Raw genomic sequence first — 16,514 nt, forward strand, 5'->3', positions numbered from 1 at the left:
TTCTGCATCCATTGAGTCGTGTTCTCATATATTCTGTTCCGTGTTTCTATTGTGGGTGTGGATGGTTTGATGAAATCTGTGAGACGGGTTACTTGACGTAACATACCTGGTGGAAATGTTCCGGTGGCTAAAGCTGTGTCCATAATATGTTTATGATGCAAAGCCTGTATCAGTTTGAAATATTGTTTGCTAGCTTGTCTGGTTTCAGGATCTGGTGGATGAGTGAGTACCGGTGTGTGTATGGAATGTTGTTGGGTGGAAATAGGAGGTCTATGTGTTGGGGATTGTGTGAAAAGTGACATAAGTGGTTGTGGTGTAGTGCTAGGCTTAGATGTACGAGTAGGTGTAGGGGTGTATGTGTGTGTGTGTGTGTGGGTGGAGGAGGAGCCATTTTGAATTCCGCTCCTCTGTGTAGACTTCACTCTAAAATAATTATACATAGAAAGTGGAGGGCTCTTACCTTAAAGATGCAGATGGGTTGTTTCCGTGTAGTTGGATGTTTCTTGTTGCTGGGTTCCTGAGTTGTACCTGGTGGGTGTCGAACCCAGGTCTCCCGGGTGAAAGTCCAAACAATAGTGGCTGTTGCCACTAGTTGTCCGTGTTAGTGGGTGATGTTTGATGATAGATATGAAGTCTCCAGTAGGTCTTAAAGCAGGCGATGTTAGCAAAAGGAGTCTTTTTTGCCAAAAAAAAGGGAAGAGAAGGGGCTGGCAGAGCCCTCCACCGTAACTTAAAAACAACTTTATTTAGCCATAACAATTACACGTGAGTCAATAAAAAGTTTTAAAAAAACCCAATTGGAATAAACCTCAAAACAGAGGATTTAAAACAATTGTTAAAATAAGAGTAAAAGAATCTTACATAGAAGAGCGGGGTCCCGACGTTTCGCAAGTGTATTGCTTCCTCAGGGGAAAGTTCAAATTGGCTCCATATTCTGTTTAAATATCCTGTTGGAGGAAGGAGGTAAGTCCTTCCCCCAAGAGAATGTGTGTGTGTGTTGTCTAATGCTGATTGGAGGAGAGGGTCAGTAGGTATGCGAGATTTGGAGGGAAAGTGTCTGTCAAATTCTGATTTGTTGATTTTGGAGGGAAAGAATCCAATTGGAGGTTTGTAGGGTGGGGTTGAGTAAGGAGTTCTGAAGGGATTGTGTGGTATCTGATTGTATAGGTGTATGGCTGTACGGCTGTGTGGCTTAGTGGGTGAAGAATAGAGCTATCAAGCGGGAGGAGAAGGATCAAATCCCGCATCGACCTGTTGGTGTGCAAAATGTATGAGGAGTGTTGTTGGTTGATTTTGAGAGGAATGCAGAGTTAGCTCACTGGGTTGGTCCAGATTTTCCATTTAAGTTGCTTGGTAGGGGTTATTTTATTGTTTGTAGGGTGAGGTCTTGAGTCTTGAGGATCCAGAGACAAGTTGGGTTTTGGAATGCCAGATGATGACTAGATGGTTGATATGATTGTTCCATTGTAGAACTTGAGGAAATGAATACAGTACAGTGGCACGGGCTGGGTTAGGGATGGGGTTGGGGTTGGGGTTATGGGTTTGTGTGAAATTATTTTGCTCTGGCCTACTGTACTGTGCAAAGAAAAAGAAGAAGAGGGGGGGGAAAGAAGGGGAAGGAGGGAATAAAGGAAATTGAGATAAATGTAGCAGGGAAAGAAAGAAAGCGAGAGAAAGAGAAAAAAAAAAAAAAAAAAAAAAAAAAAAAAAAAAAAAAAAAATTGTTTTGTCTGGGAATTGAATCCTGGTCCAGTGGGTGATAAGCTGTGATGTTAACCTCTAGGCTAAGGGGCCTGTGCAAAAGAAGGGGAGGAGGGAGTTAAATGTAACTAAAAAGGGCAAGGAACAAAATAAAAGAATGTGGAGATGTATGGTGGGGTAAACTGGGAATCGAACCCTGGTCTATTGGTTGATAGGCCAGGGTATTAGCCTCTGGGCTAAGGGGTCTGGACTGAAAAGGAAGGGGGGAGTTATATTTACCAAAGCTGGGTAGAAAAATAAAAGTGAAGGAAAAGTGGAGATGTTTAGTGGGTACAACCGGGAAGCGAACCCTGGTCTGCCGTGTGAAAGCCATGGTTTTTGCCTCTAGGCCATATGGTCTGGATGATTTATGGGAAGGTGTATCTAAAAGAAGATAAGATGAAGAAAAAATAAATTAAAAAAAAAAAAAAAAAAAAATAAATAAATAAAGTAGAAGGAGAGGGTGGGTGGGAAGGTGGGGGTTGAGAAAGAAGGAAGTTAGTCATCGTTTAGGCCTCCGGGTACAGTTGTTGCAAGTTTGTGTATCCATATTTTTTCTGCTCTTTTCCTTTGTCCGATGGTCCAGTGGTCGTTGTTTTCCAGTCCGGTGATTATGAGGTGGGTGGGTGAGTGTAGTTGAAAGTGCTGTACCAAGGGGGTGGAAAGTCGACCTTCCCTAATGTTGTATAGGTGCTGAGACAGGCGGGTGTGAATGGAATGTTTGGTTTCGCCTATATAGTGTTTGTGACAGAGTGTGCATGTGATGATATAAATGACATTGGTAGTGGTGATGGAGAGGTGACCTATGGTGGGAGATGCGGTGTTGGTATGTGGGTTCTGAATAAATTTTCTATTTTTATAATGGTGGCTGTATTGAAGTGGGGGTGTGGGTCTATGGTCTGTGAATTTGGATCTGGTGAGAATAGACTGAAGGTTCTTGTGTTTCCTGTATGCTGAGATGATTTTATGGTGTTGAAAAGCCGGGTGTTGAGACTGAAAACTAGTAAAATTGTGTTTGATGGTACGGTGAAAAGCAGTAGTTCTATGGGAAAAGGTGGAGACAAGAGGTACCAGGTGTGGTGTGGAAGGAGAACTGTGTGTGGTTGTGTGTGTATGTGAGTGTTTCTGTGGAGGATTCGAGCCGCCTCCGTCTAGCGGGTTGGGGTTAGGGATGGGGGGTGAAGGGTGGTTGGGGTTAGGGGAGGGTGTGGGTTGTGGGTCGGGGTTGGGATTAGAGGGAGGATTCAAGCCCTGGTTAGGGTAAGGGGAAAGGTGGGGGGCATGGTTAGGGTTAGGGAAAGGGGGAGGAAGAGGATTCGAACCCTGGTTAGGGTAAGGGAAAATGTTGGGGTTGGGCGTGGGGGATTGGAGTTGGTTAGGATAGGGTAAAGGATCAGGTAAGGGGTTAAGGTGGGGGGAAATAGGAGGGGGAGGAGTGGGCTGAGGAGGCAGCTCGGGTCCTGGGACCTGGGGTGGAGAGGGGGAGGGGAGGGGAGAGCGAGTGGGAACGAGAGAGGCCAAGGTAGTAGATTTAATGTAACGGAGGAATCGTTTTGAATAGCCTCTGGGGCGTAAACTATGGAAGAGGGTATTGGTGGCTTGGTGAAAGTCTGTCTGGTTTGAACAGATACGGTGAAAGCGGATGAGTTGTGATTTGATGATGCCTTTGAAAGTGTGTTTGGGATGGTAGCTTGATTTATGGAGTAGTGCATGTGTGTCCGTGGGTTTGAAATAAACTTTTGTCTGTAATGCTTTGTGTGAAGTGTTGGTTTGGCTGAAGAAGACTGTGGTATCTAGGAAGTTGACATGTGTGGGACTTATTGTGTGTTTAACAGTAATGGCCGGGTGATGATTATTAAGAATGTCGATGAAGTCTATGAATGTGGATGGGTCATGGGGCCAAATACCGAAAATGTCATCCAGATATCTCAGGTAGAGTGTGGGTTTTAAGGGGCATTTGTTGAGGGCTTCTCGTTCCCACTCGCTCATGTAGAGGTTGGCGTATGATGGGGCAAATCTCTGACCCATGGCTGTCCCATGTGTTTGTAAATAGTATTGATTATTGAATAGGAAGTCATTATTGATGAGACAAAGTTTTATTAGTTCTAGGAGTTGTGAGTCAGGACGATGAGGGTCTGGGTTTCTATTGAAAATTGTGCGTAATGTATGTAAACCTAATTCTGTGTCAATATTGGTGTAGAGGTTGTCAATGTCAATGGTAAAAAGCTGGGATTGAGCAGGGACAGCCATGGGTCGGATCATTTGAATGAAATGGTAAGTGTCCTTAATGTAACTGGGGTGCTGAGTGGAGAGGGGGCCTAGGAAATGATCGATGTATTCTGAGACATGGTATGTAGAGCTGTTGCAATCTGAAACTATTGGTCTGCCGGGGGGAACTTCAAAGGGAATGGTCCAAGTGTCAGGTGGTTTGTGTATTTTGGGTAGTAGGTAAAAATAACGGGGTCTAGGTTGATCTGGTCCTGAGAGGTAAACTTTTTGTTTGGATGTGATGTATTTTTTATTGTAAAGTGTTTGTATAATGTTCCTGAGTTGGTGTTGAGTCCGTGGTTGGATGGTGTCTTGGAGTTGTTTGTAATAGGTGGTGTTATTGAGCTGACGGTTTGCTTCCAGCTGGTATTGTTGACGGTCCATAATGACGATTTTTGAGCCTTTGTCGGCTGGTTTAAAAATGATATTGGGGTTGGATCTAAGACTGTTGAGGGCCCTGCGTTCTGACCCCGAGAGATTGTCCGGGATATCTCTAGGGGGCCGGAAACGTTGCAGGGCCCTTATGTTTTGTTGAATGAGTTGGTGGGTGAGGGGGTGGAGATTGTCTGTTTGTGGTTCCCAATGAGATGGATGGATAAAGGGGGTCTGTTGACGGGTCGGTTGGAGGTGAAAGTAGTCTATGATCTTGAGTCGTCTATGGAAAAGGTGTAGGTCCCTTTGAAGTTCCTCCCGGTCCAAGTGACGGGGGCGAGGGATGAAGGAAAGCCCCCTCTCCAGGAGTTGGCGTTGGGGGGTAGAGGGTGTAAAGAGGGTGGCCAGGTTGAGGATATTGGAGGTGGAGTTCCACCCCAGGTCCTGATTTGATTGTGTGGGATGTGTATGGGTGTGAGGGCCTGGGTTGGGTTTGGGTGTCATTATAAATTTAATTGATTGAGCCAGTTTTCAAAGATTCGTTTTGCTGTGGAGGGGGTCCAGTGGATGTTATCCTTTTCTGTCTGAAAAGTGTCGTGGGGGATCTCAGTGAGGATAGGGAAGTGTGTGGCCATGGTGTTGTTGATCAATTTGAGATTGTTTTTCTGCGTGGGAGTAAGGTGGGGTGAATAATTCATTATGGGAAAATAAATGTCTGCATTAGGGAAGGTCGACTTTGCCTGGCGGAAAAGGGCTTTCAGTTGTTTGATGGATGTTTGTTTGGGATCCTGATCTTTGTTATTGATGCCGATGGAGATGACGAGAATTTTGACGTGGGGGTTGGGGAGAGCTTTTTCACAGACCTTAAGGAAATGATAGGTGTTTGCACCGGGGTAACTGTCCAGTTGTATGTTAAAGTGGGTGTGGCCGGGGATGCGGTTTATGTTTGAATCTCCAATGATTAGGACTGGCTTTTTAGCTTTAAAAAACCAGTCCTGGATTTTGCGGGTGGGTCTTGCGATATGGTAGTTGGGCCTGTGGAGGGTGAGGTCTGGGGATGTGGGAGTTGTAGCTGTGGAAGTAGGGTGGGGGGGAGATGAGGTGGTGGGGGAGGTCTCTGGTTCTTGGATGAGGGAAAGGAGGGAGGGGGAGTTGGATCTAAGAGGAGTGGAAAGATCTGTCGTGAGTGACTCTTGGAGGTCCAATTGGGAGGCTGAGGCAGATTGTGGAGGGGAACGTGGAGATGGGAGGGGGGAGGGGAATGGGTAGGTAAGGGTTGGGTGAGTGGGAGGAGGTAGAGTAGGGGAGGAAAAAGGGGAGGAAGAGGGTTGGGTGGGTTTTAATGGGTTAGAGGGAGGGGGTAAGGGTGGTGAGGTATGGTGAGGGGGAGGGAGGTGGTTGATAATGGGCGCTGTGGTGAGCGCATGGAGTGTGGGGGATGCCTTGGTGCCCGGGGAGATCAGGCCGGTATGCCCACCGACAACAGGTTTTTGTGGAGAGGGCTCAGATGAGGTTATGTTGGGGTCATGATCGACCTTATTCAACCCTATCATCATGTTTGCCGACTCTCTGGGATGTTTTGTGGTTTTTTTATCCGTTGGTGGTGCGCATTGTCCGGCCTGACTCACCCGGGCCTCATCGGCGTCTGCATAGGGGGAAGAGGGGAGAATGGTGTCAGTAATGTGGACCGAAACATTAGAGTGTGTGCTGAGGGTAACTGTGTGGAGTTCTATCTGGTTATGGGGTTGGGAGGTGGGTTGATAAACCTGAGCGATGGTCTGGATAGGGGCTGGAGGCTTGGGGGTCTTGGTGATAGGGGGAGTCGGGGGAAGAATGGGGGAAATTGGGGTATGGGATGTAGTGTGGTTGGTGTCTTCTGTTGTAGGCAGTGGTCCCCAGGTAACTCTTCTGGTTTTGGTAGTTTGTGGTGTGGATGTTATGGGAGCCGGGGGTGTGTTTTCCGGGTTCAGTTGTTTCTTGGGTGGTAGAGCGATAATCGTCGTGGTCCGTGGTGTTTTAATAGGGCCTCTTCTGATGGGTTTGGAGTTGTTGTAGCTGGCGGCGATATTTGTCTTCTGGTAGACAGGGTGAGGTGAAAGTAGAGGGATAGGAGTAGGCTGGGGGTTGGTATTGTCTTTGGGTTGGGGTGTAGTCTGGGTTTCTGCAGTGGCTTGCTGGGGTTGGGTGGGTGTTATGGGGTGGTGTTCTTGTATTTCTTCTGCGATGGATTTCCGGGGGCCCAGGTAGAGAGAGAGAGTGGAAGGGGTAGTTGATTTAGGCAGATGGGGGTATTCTTCTTCTTGAATGGTAGGTAAAGTATTGGATGCCGGTTGTCTCTGTCGGTGGTTCGGATAGAGTTCTGGTTGTGTGGTTGTGGTGGTTGTATGGGTTGGTTGTAGGAGCTGTTGCACTGCTTGTAGGGTGTTGGTTGTGAGCCTGGATCCGTAACGTTTTCTGGCCCAACCAGTGGCTATCTGTAGAGCTAGTGGGTTGTGGGAGGATGTATCTATGGTGTCTATGGTAGCTGTGTAGTGTTGCTGTAAAATAGAAATAGTGTTCTGCATCCATTGAGTCGTGTTCTCATATATTCTGTTCCGTGTTTCTATTGTGGGTGTGGATGGTTTGATGAAATCTGTGAGACGGGTTACTTGACGTAACATACCTGGTGGAAATGTTCCGGTGGCTAAAGCTGTGTCCATAATATGTTTATGATGCAAAGCCTGTATCAGTTTGAAATATTGTTTGCTAGCTTGTCTGGTTTCAGGATCTGGTGGATGAGTGAGTACCGGTGTGTGTATGGAATGTTGTTGGGTGGAAATAGGAGGTCTATGTGTTGGGGATTGTGTGAAAAGTGACATAAGTGGTTGTGGTGTAGTGCTAGGCTTAGATGTACGAGTAGGTGTAGGGGTGTATGTGTGTGTGTGTGTGTGGGTGGAGGAGGAGCCATTTTGAATTCCGCTCCTCTGTGTAGACTTCACTCTAAAATAATTATACATAGAAAGTGGAGGGCTCTTACCTTAAAGATGCAGATGGGTTGTTTCCGTGTAGTTGGATGTTTCTTGTTGCTGGGTTCCTGAGTTGTACCTGGTGGGTGTCGAACCCAGGTCTCCCGGGTGAAAGTCCAAACAATAGTGGCTGTTGCCACTAGTTGTCCGTGTTAGTGGGTGATGTTTGATGATAGATATGAAGTCTCCAGTAGGTCTTAAAGCAGGCGATGTTAGCAAAAGGAGTCTTTTTTGCCAAAAAAAAGGGAAGAGAAGGGGCTGGCAGAGCCCTCCACCGTAACTTAAAAACAACTTTATTTAGCCATAACAATTACACGTGAGTCAATAAAAAGTTTTAAAAAAACCCAATTGGAATAAACCTCAAAACAGAGGATTTAAAACAATTGTTAAAATAAGAGTAAAAGAATCTTACATAGAAGAGCGGGGTCCCGACGTTTCGCAAGTGTATTGCTTCCTCAGGGGAAAGTTCAAATTGGCTCCATATTCTGTTTAAATATCCTGTTGGAGGAAGGAGGTAAGTCCTTCCCCCAAGAGAATGTGTGTGTGTGTTGTCTAATGCTGATTGGAGGAGAGGGTCAGTAGGTATGCGAGATTTGGAGGGAAAGTGTCTGTCAAATTCTGATTTGTTGATTTTGGAGGGAAAGAATCCAATTGGAGGTTTGTAGGGTGGGGTTGAGTAAGGAGTTCTGAAGGGATTGTGTGGTATCTGATTGTATAGGTGTATGGCTGTACGGCTGTGTGGCTTAGTGGGTGAAGAATAGAGCTATCAAGCGGGAGGAGAAGGATCAAATCCCGCATCGACCTGTTGGTGTGCAAAATGTATGAGGAGTGTTGTTGGTTGATTTTGAGAGGAATGCAGAGTTAGCTCACTGGGTTGGTCCAGATTTTCCATTTAAGTTGCTTGGTAGGGGTTATTTTATTGTTTGTAGGGTGAGGTCTTGAGTCTTGAGGATCCAGAGACAAGTTGGGTTTTGGAATGCCAGATGATGACTAGATGGTTGATATGATTGTTCCATTGTAGAACTTGAGGAAATGAATACAGTACAGTGGCACGGGCTGGGTTAGGGATGGGGTTGGGGTTGGGGTTATGGGTTTGTGTGAAATTATTTTGCTCTGGCCTACTGTACTGTGCAAAGAAAAAGAAGAAGAGGGGGGGGAAAGAAGGGGAAGGAGGGAATAAAGGAAATTGAGATAAATGTAGCAGGGAAAGAAAGAAAGCGAGAGAAAGAGAAAAAAAAAAAAAAAAAAAAAAAAAAAAAAAAAAAAAAAAAAATTGTTTTGTCTGGGAATTGAATCCTGGTCCAGTGGGTGATAAGCTGTGATGTTAACCTCTAGGCTAAGGGGCCTGTGCAAAAGAAGGGGAGGAGGGAGTTAAATGTAACTAAAAAGGGCAAGGAACAAAATAAAAGAATGTGGAGATGTATGGTGGGGTAAACTGGGAATCGAACCCTGGTCTATTGGTTGATAGGCCAGGGTATTAGCCTCTGGGCTAAGGGGTCTGGACTGAAAAGGAAGGGGGGAGTTATATTTACCAAAGCTGGGTAGAAAAATAAAAGTGAAGGAAAAGTGGAGATGTTTAGTGGGTACAACCGGGAAGCGAACCCTGGTCTGCCGTGTGAAAGCCATGGTTTTTGCCTCTAGGCCATATGGTCTGGATGATTTATGGGAAGGTGTATCTAAAAGAAGATAAGATGAAGAAAAAATAAATTAAAAAAAAAAAAAAAAAAAAATAAATAAATAAAGTAGAAGGAGAGGGTGGGTGGGAAGGTGGGGGTTGAGAAAGAAGGAAGTTAGTCATCGTTTAGGCCTCCGGGTACAGTTGTTGCAAGTTTGTGTATCCATATTTTTTCTGCTCTTTTCCTTTGTCCGATGGTCCAGTGGTCGTTGTTTTCCAGTCCGGTGATTATGAGGTGGGTGGGTGAGTGTAGTTGAAAGTGCTGTACCAAGGGGGTGGAAAGTCGACCTTCCCTAATGTTGTATAGGTGCTGAGACAGGCGGGTGTGAATGGAATGTTTGGTTTCGCCTATATAGTGTTTGTGACAGAGTGTGCATGTGATGATATAAATGACATTGGTAGTGGTGATGGAGAGGTGACCTATGGTGGGAGATGCGGTGTTGGTATGTGGGTTCTGAATAAATTTTCTATTTTTATAATGGTGGCTGTATTGAAGTGGGGGTGTGGGTCTATGGTCTGTGAATTTGGATCTGGTGAGAATAGACTGAAGGTTCTTGTGTTTCCTGTATGCTGAGATGATTTTATGGTGTTGAAAAGCCGGGTGTTGAGACTGAAAACTAGTAAAATTGTGTTTGATGGTACGGTGAAAAGCAGTAGTTCTATGGGAAAAGGTGGAGACAAGAGGTACCAGGTGTGGTGTGGAAGGAGAACTGTGTGTGGTTGTGTGTGTATGTGAGTGTTTCTGTGGAGGATTCGAGCCGCCTCCGTCTAGCGGGTTGGGGTTAGGGATGGGGGGTGAAGGGTGGTTGGGGTTAGGGGAGGGTGTGGGTTGTGGGTCGGGGTTGGGATTAGAGGGAGGATTCAAGCCCTGGTTAGGGTAAGGGGAAAGGTGGGGGGCATGGTTAGGGTTAGGGAAAGGGGGAGGAAGAGGATTCGAACCCTGGTTAGGGTAAGGGAAAATGTTGGGGTTGGGCGTGGGGGATTGGAGTTGGTTAGGATAGGGTAAAGGATCAGGTAAGGGGTTAAGGTGGGGGGAAATAGGAGGGGGAGGAGTGGGCTGAGGAGGCAGCTCGGGTCCTGGGACCTGGGGTGGAGAGGGGGAGGGGAGGGGAGAGCGAGTGGGAACGAGAGAGGCCAAGGTAGTAGATTTAATGTAACGGAGGAATCGTTTTGAATAGCCTCTGGGGCGTAAACTATGGAAGAGGGTATTGGTGGCTTGGTGAAAGTCTGTCTGGTTTGAACAGATACGGTGAAAGCGGATGAGTTGTGATTTGATGATGCCTTTGAAAGTGTGTTTGGGATGGTAGCTTGATTTATGGAGTAGTGCATGTGTGTCCGTGGGTTTGAAATAAACTTTTGTCTGTAATGCTTTGTGTGAAGTGTTGGTTTGGCTGAAGAAGACTGTGGTATCTAGGAAGTTGACATGTGTGGGACTTATTGTGTGTTTAACAGTAATGGCCGGGTGATGATTATTAAGAATGTCGATGAAGTCTATGAATGTGGATGGGTCATGGGGCCAAATACCGAAAATGTCATCCAGATATCTCAGGTAGAGTGTGGGTTTTAAGGGGCATTTGTTGAGGGCTTCTCGTTCCCACTCGCTCATGTAGAGGTTGGCGTATGATGGGGCAAATCTCTGACCCATGGCTGTCCCATGTGTTTGTAAATAGTATTGATTATTGAATAGGAAGTCATTATTGATGAGACAAAGTTTTATTAGTTCTAGGAGTTGTGAGTCAGGACGATGAGGGTCTGGGTTTCTATTGAAAATTGTGCGTAATGTATGTAAACCTAATTCTGTGTCAATATTGGTGTAGAGGTTGTCAATGTCAATGGTAAAAAGCTGGGATTGAGCAGGGACAGCCATGGGTCGGATCATTTGAATGAAATGGTAAGTGTCCTTAATGTAACTGGGGTGCTGAGTGGAGAGGGGGCCTAGGAAATGATCGATGTATTCTGAGACATGGTATGTAGAGCTGTTGCAATCTGAAACTATTGGTCTGCCGGGGGGAACTTCAAAGGGAATGGTCCAAGTGTCAGGTGGTTTGTGTATTTTGGGTAGTAGGTAAAAATAACGGGGTCTAGGTTGATCTGGTCCTGAGAGGTAAACTTTTTGTTTGGATGTGATGTATTTTTTATTGTAAAGTGTTTGTATAATGTTCCTGAGTTGGTGTTGAGTCCGTGGTTGGATGGTGTCTTGGAGTTGTTTGTAATAGGTGGTGTTATTGAGCTGACGGTTTGCTTCCAGCTGGTATTGTTGACGGTCCATAATGACGATTTTTGAGCCTTTGTCGGCTGGTTTAAAAATGATATTGGGGTTGGATCTAAGACTGTTGAGGGCCCTGCGTTCTGACCCCGAGAGATTGTCCGGGATATCTCTAGGGGGCCGGAAACGTTGCAGGGCCCTTATGTTTTGTTGAATGAGTTGGTGGGTGAGGGGGTGGAGATTGTCTGTTTGTGGTTCCCAATGAGATGGATGGATAAAGGGGGTCTGTTGACGGGTCGGTTGGAGGTGAAAGTAGTCTATGATCTTGAGTCGTCTATGGAAAAGGTGTAGGTCCCTTTGAAGTTCCTCCCGGTCCAAGTGACGGGGGCGAGGGATGAAGGAAAGCCCCCTCTCCAGGAGTTGGCGTTGGGGGGTAGAGGGTGTAAAGAGGGTGGCCAGGTTGAGGATATTGGAGGTGGAGTTCCACCCCAGGTCCTGATTTGATTGTGTGGGATGTGTATGGGTGTGAGGGCCTGGGTTGGGTTTGGGTGTCATTATAAATTTAATTGATTGAGCCAGTTTTCAAAGATTCGTTTTGCTGTGGAGGGGGTCCAGTGGATGTTATCCTTTTCTGTCTGAAAAGTGTCGTGGGGGATCTCAGTGAGGATAGGGAAGTGTGTGGCCATGGTGTTGTTGATCAATTTGAGATTGTTTTTCTGCGTGGGAGTAAGGTGGGGTGAATAATTCATTATGGGAAAATAAATGTCTGCATTAGGGAAGGTCGACTTTGCCTGGCGGAAAAGGGCTTTCAGTTGTTTGATGGATGTTTGTTTGGGATCCTGATCTTTGTTATTGATGCCGATGGAGATGACGAGAATTTTGACGTGGGGGTTGGGGAGAGCTTTTTCACAGACCTTAAGGAAATGATAGGTGTTTGCACCGGGGTAACTGTCCAGTTGTATGTTAAAGTGGGTGTGGCCGGGGATGCGGTTTATGTTTGAATCTCCAATGATTAGGACTGGCTTTTTAGCTTTAAAAAACCAGTCCTGGATTTTGCGGGTGGGTCTTGCGATATGGTAGTTGGGCCTGTGGAGGGTGAGGTCTGGGGATGTGGGAGTTGTAGCTGTGGAAGTAGGGTGGGGGGGAGATGAGGTGGTGGGGGAGGTCTCTGGTTCTTGGATGAGGGAAAGGAGGGAGGGGGAGTTGGATCTAAGAGGAGTGGAAAGATCTGTCGTGAGTGACTCTTGGAGGTCCAATTGGGAGGCTGAGGCAGATTGTGGAGGGGAACGTGGAGATGGGAGGGGGGAGGGGAATGGGTAGGTAAGGGTTGGGTGAGTGGGAGGAGGTAGAGTAGGGGAGGAAAAAGGGGAGGAAGAGGGTTGGGTGGGTTTTAATGGGTTAGAGGGAGGGGGTAAGGGTGGTGAGGTATGGTGAGGGGGAGGGAGGTGGTTGATAATGGGCGCTGTGGTGAGCGCATGGAGTGTGGGGGATGCCTTGGTGCCCGGGGAGATCAGGCCGGTATGCCCACCGACAACAGGTTTTTGTGGAGAGGGCTCAGATGAGGTTATGTTGGGGTCATGATCGACCTTATTCAACCCTATCATCATGTTTGCCGACTCTCTGGGATGTTTTGTGGTTTTTTTATCCGTTGGTGGTGCGCATTGTCCGGCCTGACTCACCCGGGCCTCATCGGCGTCTGCATAGGGGGAAGAGGGGAGAATGGTGTCAGTAATGTGGACCGAAACATTAGAGTGTGTGCTGAGGGTAACTGTGTGGAGTTCTATCTGGTTATGGGGTTGGGAGGTGGGTTGATAAACCTGAGCGATGGTCTGGATAGGGGCTGGAGGCTTGGGGGTCTTGGTGATAGGGGGAGTCGGGGGAAGAATGGGGGAAATTGGGGTATGGGATGTAGTGTGGTTGGTGTCTTCTGTTGTAGGCAGTGGTCCCCAGGTAACTCTTCTGGTTTTGGTAGTTTGTGGTGTGGATGTTATGGGAGCCGGGGGTGTGTTTTCCGGGTTCAGTTGTTTCTTGGGTGGTAGAGCGATAATCGTCGTGGTCCGTGGTGTTTTAATAGGGCCTCTTCTGATGGGTTTGGAGTTGTTGTAGCTGGCGGCGATATTTGTCTTCTGGTAGACAGGGTGAGGTGAAAGTAGAGGGATAGGAGTAGGCTGGGGGTTGGTATTGTCTTTGGGTTGGGGTGTAGTCTGGGTTTCTGCAGTGGCTTGCTGGGGTTGGGTGGGTGTTATGGGGTGGTGTTCTTGTATTTCTTCTGCGATGGATTTCCGGGGGCCCAGGTAGAGAGAGAGAGTGGAAGGGGTAGTTGATTTAGGCAGATGGGGGTATTCTTCTTCTTGAATGGTAGGTAAAGTATTGGATGCCGGTTGTCTCTGTCGGTGGTTCGGATAGAGTTCTGGTTGTGTGGTTGTGGTGGTTGTATGGGTTGGTTGTAGGAGCTGTTGCACTGCTTGTAGGGTGTTGGTTGTGAGCCTGGATCCGTAACGTTTTCTGGCCCAACCAGTGGCTATCTGTAGAGCTAGTGGGTTGTGGGAGGATGTATCTATGGTGTCTATGGTAGCTGTGTAGTGTTGCTGTAAAATAGAAATAGTGTTCTGCATCCATTGAGTCGTGTTCTCATATATTCTGTTCCGTGTTTCTATTGTGGGTGTGGATGGTTTGATGAAATCTGTGAGACGGGTTACTTGACGTAACATACCTGGTGGAAATGTTCCGGTGGCTAAAGCTGTGTCCATAATATGTTTATGATGCAAAGCCTGTATCAGTTTGAAATATTGTTTGCTAGCTTGTCTGGTTTCAGGATCTGGTGGATGAGTGAGTACCGGTGTGTGTATGGAATGTTGTTGGGTGGAAATAGGAGGTCTATGTGTTGGGGATTGTGTGAAAAGTGACATAAGTGGTTGTGGTGTAGTGCTAGGCTTAGATGTACGAGTAGGTGTAGGGGTGTATGTGTGTGTGTGTGTGTGGGTGGAGGAGGAGCCATTTTGAATTCCGCTCCTCTGTGTAGACTTCACTCTAAAATAATTATACATAGAAAGTGGAGGGCTCTTACCTTAAAGATGCAGATGGGTTGTTTCCGTGTAGTTGGATGTTTCTTGTTGCTGGGTTCCTGAGTTGTACCTGGTGGGTGTCGAACCCAGGTCTCCCGGGTGAAAGTCCAAACAATAGTGGCTGTTGCCACTAGTTGTCCGTGTTAGTGGGTGATGTTTGATGATAGATATGAAGTCTCCAGTAGGTCTTAAAGCAGGCGATGTTAGCAAAAGGAGTCTTTTTTGCCAAAAAAAAGGGAAGAGAAGGGGCTGGCAGAGCCCTCCACCGTAACTTAAAAACAACTTTATTTAGCCATAACAATTACACGTGAGTCAATAAAAAGTTTTAAAAAAACCCAATTGGAATAAACCTCAAAACAGAGGATTTAAAACAATTGTTAAAATAAGAGTAAAAGAATCTTACATAGAAGAGCGGGGTCCCGACGTTTCGCAAGTGTATTGCTTCCTCAGGGGAAAGTTCAAATTGGCTCCATATTCTGTTTAAATATCCTGTTGGAGGAAGGAGGTAAGTCCTTCCCCCAAGAGAATGTGTGTGTGTGTTGTCTAATGCTGATTGGAGGAGAGGGTCAGTAGGTATGCGAGATTTGGAGGGAAAGTGTCTGTCAAATTCTGATTTGTTGATTTTGGAGGGAAAGAATCCAATTGGAGGTTTGTAGGGTGGGGTTGAGTAAGGAGTTCTGAAGGGATTGTGTGGTATCTGATTGTATAGGTGTATGGCTGTACGGCTGTGTGGCTTAGTGGGTGAAGAATAGAGCTATCAAGCGGGAGGAGAAGGATCAAATCCCGCATCGACCTGTTGGTGTGCAAAATGTATGAGGAGTGTTGTTGGTTGATTTTGAGAGGAATGCAGAGTTAGCTCACTGGGTTGGTCCAGATTTTCCATTTAAGTTGCTTGGTAGGGGTTATTTTATTGTTTGTAGGGTGAGGTCTTGAGTCTTGAGGATCCAGAGACAAGTTGGGTTTTGGAATGCCAGATGATGACTAGATGGTTGATATGATTGTTCCATTGTAGAACTTGAGGAAATGAATACAGTACAGTGGCACGGGCTGGGTTAGGGATGGGGTTGGGGTTGGGGTTATGGGTTTGTGTGAAATTATTTTGCTCTGGCCTACTGTACTGTGCAAAGAAAAAGAAGAAGAGGGGGGGGAAAGAAGGGGAAGGAGGGAATAAAGGAAATTGAGATAAATGTAGCAGGGAAAGAAAGAAAGCGAGAGAAAGAGAAAAAAAAAAAAAAAAAAAAAAAAAAAAAAAAATGTTTTGTCTGGGAATTGAATCCTGGTCCAGTGGGTGATAAGCTGTGATGTTAACCTCTAGGCTAAGGGGCCTGTGCAAAAGAAGGGGAGGAGGGAGTTAAATGTAACTAAAAAGGGCAAGGAACAAAATAAAAGAATGTGGAGATGTATGGTGGGGTAAACTGGGAATCGAACCCTGGTCTATTGGTTGATAGGCCAGGGTATTAGCCTCTGGGCTAAGGGGTCTGGACTGAAAAGGAAGGGGGGAGTTATATTTACCAAAGCTGGGTAGAAAAATAAAAGTGAAGGAAAAGTGGAGATGTTTAGTGGGTACAACCGGGAAGCGAACCCTGGTCTGCCGTGTGAAAGCCATGGTTTTTGCCTCTAGGCCATATGGTCTGGATGATTTATGGGAAGGTGTATCTAAAAGAAGATAAGATGAAGAAAAAATAAATTAAAAAAAAAAAAAAAAAAAAATAAATAAATAAAGTAGAAGGAGAGGGTGGGTGGGAAGGTGGGGGTTGAGAAAGAAGGAAGTTAGTCATCGTTTAGGCCTCCGGGTACAGTTGTTGCAAGTTTGTGTATCCATATTTTTTCTGCTCTTTTCCTTTGTCCGATGGTCCAGTGGTCGTTGTTTTCCAGTCCGGTGATTATGAGGTGGGTGGGTGAGTGTAGTTGAAAGTGCTGTACCAAGGGGGTGGAAAGTCGACCTTCCCTAATGTTGTATAGGTGCTGAGACAGGCGGGTGTGAATGGAATGTTTGGTTTCGCCTATATAGTGTTTGTGACAGAGTGTGCATGTGATGATATAAATGACATTGGTAGTGGTGATGGAGAGGTGACCTATGGTGGGAGATGCGGTGTTGGTATGTGGGTTCTGAATAAATTTTCTATTTTTATAATGGTGGCTGTATTGAAGTGGGGGTGTGGGTCTATGGTCTGTGAATTTGG

The 16,514-nt window shown here is 46.2% G+C and overlaps 1 protein-coding gene across 1 annotated transcript; it reads right to left on the minus strand.

Moving 5' to 3' along the window:
* Positions 1 to 2,811: 2,811 nt before the first annotated feature.
* On the minus strand, positions 2,812 to 9,492 carry LOC144462332 (uncharacterized; the record flags this gene model as incomplete). The annotated part of the gene is made up of 2 exons (XM_078166051.1): positions 5,121 to 9,492; positions 2,812 to 3,207 (listed from the first exon to the last, which is right to left on the minus strand). Coding segments are annotated over exons 1-2 (2,652 nt in total), but the record flags the coding sequence as incomplete, so codon positions are not given.
* Positions 9,493 to 16,514: the final 7,022 nt, after the last annotated feature.

Source organism: Epinephelus lanceolatus, unplaced genomic scaffold, assembly GCF_041903045.1.
Source record: "Epinephelus lanceolatus isolate andai-2023 unplaced genomic scaffold, ASM4190304v1 scaffold89, whole genome shotgun sequence".
NCBI lineage: Eukaryota > Metazoa > Chordata > Actinopteri > Perciformes > Serranidae > Epinephelus > Epinephelus lanceolatus.